This window comes from Palaemon carinicauda, chromosome 33, assembly GCF_036898095.1.
Source record: "Palaemon carinicauda isolate YSFRI2023 chromosome 33, ASM3689809v2, whole genome shotgun sequence".
NCBI lineage: Eukaryota > Metazoa > Arthropoda > Malacostraca > Decapoda > Palaemonidae > Palaemon > Palaemon carinicauda.
In genome coordinates this window covers 5,290,566-5,295,565 of record NC_090757.1, presented here as the reverse complement: position 1 = coordinate 5,295,565, position 5,000 = coordinate 5,290,566, and the positions used below count along the sequence as shown (strand labels likewise).

Below are 5,000 nucleotides of genomic sequence, written 5' to 3'. Positions count from 1 at the left end.
ACATGTTTTGTTCCTACAATTAGCAATGCCCTTTCTAGGTATGCACGAGAAAAGGCTTCATTAAGATTACTGTGCAAGTTTATAGAAGATTTCCGGTCATGTCCAGAAATGTGCCATAAACATCACTCACAGAACACACACCACTATACGACATAATATATCCAACATCATTTCCATCCAACACCATAGCTTTACCAACTGCTACCTCTTACAGATCTTGGAGGCTCTTCGCATCAATTAGGAAAAGCCTGGGGTGAACACTGTGGAGGAAACCGTCTTTCATTGACACTGTCTGTGAGAACTCCAATGGACATCTTGTGCTCTCACACATTTTAACAGTCATCACACCAACGTTTCTCAACATTGGTTGATAAGGCTCCAAGAATCCAGAACTAGGATGTGCAATGCAATTATCCCATACTGGAATCAGAAGACCCAGTCCACTGGTCAACTATTGAATTATAGGGCTCCATTCCTTGACAAATCAGCCTGATGTTGCCTTAGTGTACCTCTCGCAGCACACCAAAGGATATAAAGTCAAAAGAATCACAACTTCCGTTATTCCTCTCTTTGTTTCTGGTGTAACTATGACCTGCAGATTTTAAGGTTGACCAGTTATCGTTACAAAAAAACCGACAAAAATACCCTAGATTTTGTGCTAACAAAACATTCTTATATCCAAAAAATTTACTGTTATTTTACTACTGATATAATACTAAACAAAATAAAGCCGAACTTTGGTAAACAGTCAAGTCTCAGTAGCTATGACCTCATTATTGGGAAGATTGAAAAATAAAAAAAAACTATGCATAAGTTTTTTTCTGGAGAAACATTCATATTTATCAAAATACATTTTACAGAGTGCCTTCTTCCAGTATAATCCTATCATATCGATAATGCTAATGATAATACTAGTAGTAATAAACCCTTTACTACCCATGCCACAACGTAAAGGAATACTATGTTACAATCAAACAGAGTCATGGGCTTAATAAAGGGCAGAATCATGTATAATTTCGAGGAGAGAGAGGCAGATTCATGTAACACTGACTCTGAAAATAGTAAGAATCATTAAAATCAAGTACCAAGAATCAGATTCTTGTATTACTATAGTCTCAGAGTAAATTATAATGATATATCTACTTTCATATGCTCCAAGAGTGAGAATGCTCTATCAATACAGTCTGGAATGAAATAGCCATATTACTACAATCCATTGGAGTCAATACCATATATCAGTACTATTTAGGAGGCAAAATTATGCATCATAACATGCAAAACATCTAAATATACGTCAAAATGATCCATATCAAGTCAGAATCATAGATTACTATAACCAAAAAGAGAATATATTAGTAAAACAAAAGTATTAAAATCCTGTCATCGTTATATAAGAAAAGACAGATTCATGCTCCTTCACACATCACTACAGTCTATGACAATCAGAATACTATACCTCTATTGTACAAGAGAATAGTGTATGACCACAAACCAAGGGAGTAAGAATTGTGTATCACTAAAATATGGGAGACAAATTATCCAAGATAGTCAGAATCTTGTATCTGTACAAACGAAATGATTCATAAATGTGTTACACTATCGCCCAAGACTGTCAGAATCATGTATCACCACAAACCATGGAAATCTTAATACTGATGACTATCATTTAAGAGCATTGCAATATTATATCAGCACTATACAAGAGATTCAGAATCATATATTGCTACTATACAAGGGGTCAGAATCAAATATAACTGCTGTCTGAAGCAGCCAAAATCGTGTATCACCACCAAACAAAGCAATCAGAGTTATGTATCCCTGGCATTCAAGACATTCAGAATCATGTATCACCACAAACCATGGAAGCCAGAATCTCACAAATACTTTTTATGAATGTTTAGTTAATGTATTACCTCTTTCAAAGGGATTAAAAATTGTACATCAACACTAAGAGAGTTGGTATCATGCATCACTAGAAGTTCAGGAAGCTCAGAATCACGTATTACTGAAGACCTAGGTAATCGGAATCACATATCACTACCGTCCCAGACAATCAGAATCATGGAACACTGCTCTCAAAGGGAGTTGGAAACATATATTGCTACGGTCCAAGACAATATTATCATATATCACTGCTAACAAGGAAGTCAGAACCATGTATCATTGCAGTTCAAGATAGAATTGTTTATTACTGGTTACCAAGGAAATCATAATCCTTTATCCCTACAATCCAAAACAGCCAGAATCTTGTATTACTGCTTACCAAAGGAGTCAGAATCATGTATTACTGCATACCAAGGGAGTCAGAATCGTGTATCATTGTTTTTCGAGGAAGTTAGAGCTATTTACAGGCCAACACATTCAGAATAGTGCATCACTGCTTACCAAGGGAATCAGAATCCTATATCATTCAGTCCAATGGAGCAAGAAACGATTTATCTCTACAATCTAAGTATCAGACTATTGAATCACCACTAATAAAAAGAGCTGGAATCATGTTTCACTAAAGTCTAATAGAGTTAAGTCAGAATCATGTAATTCAAAACTCTTGAGAGTCAGAATAGTGCATCCTAATATTCTAAGAGTTAGAACCATAACTGATCTTTACAACAGCTTCAACAAAAAGAATGGTACTCTTGACAGTAAGGAATTTGTTGACAGAATGCCCCTCTTATAGTACCAAAAAAAATAGATATCTGTTTGAGGCTCGAGGCTCGAGGTTCATCCTTGCCAAGATTCTTGGACATGATATGTTATTCTATGCTAGCGGTATTTTTAGATTTATTTTTGACGCAGGTCTTCCGAAAACCATTTAACTTTTATAATGACATCTTTGCTTTCATGGTTTTAATTGAATGTTCTTTTAATCTTTGATTATAATAAATGATATCAGTGTCAATGACCTTGGATGTCAGGATGCCAGAAAACTTCAAATCAATTAATCAACAAAATTAATTTCAAAATAAGAAAAATAACTAAAAATAAGACCCATGAGTACCTTCTCGTAGTATGAATCCACAATAGAGACACAGTACATCATAACGACGCAGACAACGTAGCTGGAGATGTCTGGAGGGTTCGTGTAATTTCCATCCATCATAGCTACAATCAGGGTGAAGAGATTGTACCCGACCGTGTAGAAAAACCAGATGGACAGCTGCCAGGACACACACTGGAAAGTAGTAACTTGATTTATATTTATATTAATAATACTCAGTGAATATTTTGTAGAATAACATCATATTTATCAGATATTTGTAGTTTTCAATTGCTGTTCAAGTTAGACTAAGATCGGAACTTTTCCATCTCGGCTTTAGGAATTTTTAAGGTTTAGTTATTCAGGAATTGTTGGTTTGTTTGTATTATTTTTAACAATATTGGATAAGCTGGATTAAAAGTTTAAAGGTCGCCCATGAAAGTCAAGAAGCAAGGGACAGGACAATGTCCTAGAGTAATATGATTGCAACTCAAGCCCCTCTCCATCAAGCTAGAACCAGGGAGGGTCAGGCAATGGCTGCTGATGACTCAGCAGGTAAACCTAAAGGCTCCCACTTGGAGGGTGAGGTTTCAGACACTACTAGATACTATCGAGCTTGAGCAGGTCACGAACCTCTGTACAACAGATGGCCAGGTAGAAACATTTCCATCCATCAGTTCGCTTTCAGTAGGTACCCTTTGATTTATTTAGAGTATATATCACTTAATAGTGTATAATATTAAATTTGGCAGCAATACCTGATGGTTTATTAAGGGGTTTCCTGTTACGTATCTGTTTCTTTATCTTCCTTTCTGGTATTCAATTTCAAAGCCATTACTAATGTCCTCCATTCATTTGAAGTAGCTATCCTGGAGGGTACATAGCCTTCCATGGTGCATCAGTTTCACCATATTGACCAGTTTTATCCAACGTTTTATGCTTTAGTTTAAGAGTTATACAAGTTGCTTAATATTATTCATCTACATATTGTTTTTATCATTATTATCAAATTTATTTTCAAGTTTCAGGATTTGTTTTATTGCTTTAATTTCTTATTCTGGCTGCAGATATAGACCAATTCTGGTCGGCGTCAATGACCTTCGATGTCAGGATGCCAGAAAACTTCAAATCATTCATTGACCAAATCCGAGACTAGTGCGTCCTAGACTTCACCAGTGTCATCTAAGGTATTGCAATGTTTATGGACTGCATAGCAATATGAGAGATCTGACAATTACCTCCAGATAGTAAGATATTCTATTATTCTCAGAAACTGGGTTTCTCAAAGGAGGCACTCATCTGAGCTTCTTATTCCAAGTATTAAGAAACTAATAAATTTGAAACTGAATGCCATTCCTAGAGTAAGGAGAATGGCAGTGTATATTAGGACTAAGTACCATGCTTCTCACAAGTCTTGCTATGAATGTGGATGTCATAAGATTTAGATCATAAAAGGTTGTGGCAGACATAAGAACATTTATTTATGTTCAATCTACCAGGACAGTCTAGGATGATTCTATTTTCAATTGTCTTTTCACCATTATGGCTAAGAGAAATCTTTTGTCCTTGTTTGTAATTTCAATGGTCATCATAGTGAGTAGTTGAATTCTGTTCCTCCTACTGATTGTCATGGCTTAAGAGCTTTGGAATTTGTTTCTGAATCAATCTGTGAGCAAATCATTAGTGAAGCCACTCACAGGTCTGGTAACTGCGTAGACCTATATATATTAACTCCCCTGGCGTTGTAAGAAGTAAGGTTGGTTCTCCAGATGAGACATTTGATGACATTCGATAGCAATTAAGACTGGGCAGCCTGTCTGTTATGTGACATGCTCATGCTTATTTGGAAAAGCCGGAGGCCTATTATCATCGGAAGGGTAACAGATCAGACTTGACTTGGAATAATTATACTCGGCTAAGAGCTGTTGCTCTGAGTTTATTCTTCAGCGGGAAATTAATACAATTTGACTATAAAATAAAACCTTTTTGGTATAACCGAGGTACATGAGAGATGGACTTCCTT

General features: G+C 36.0%; 1 protein-coding gene across 2 annotated transcripts in view; it reads right to left on the bottom strand.

The window, feature by feature from the left end:
* The window catches only part of LOC137626055 (uncharacterized), a 154,060-nt gene that overhangs the window by 1,790 nt on the left and 147,270 nt on the right, over nt 1-5,000 (bottom strand). For both annotated transcript variants that reach the window (XM_068357137.1, XM_068357138.1), the window contains exon 5: nt 2,999-3,172. In XM_068357137.1, the coding sequence (XP_068213238.1) occupies nt 2,999-3,172 (174 nt within the window). The remainder of the gene's footprint in view (nt 1-2,998; nt 3,173-5,000) is intronic.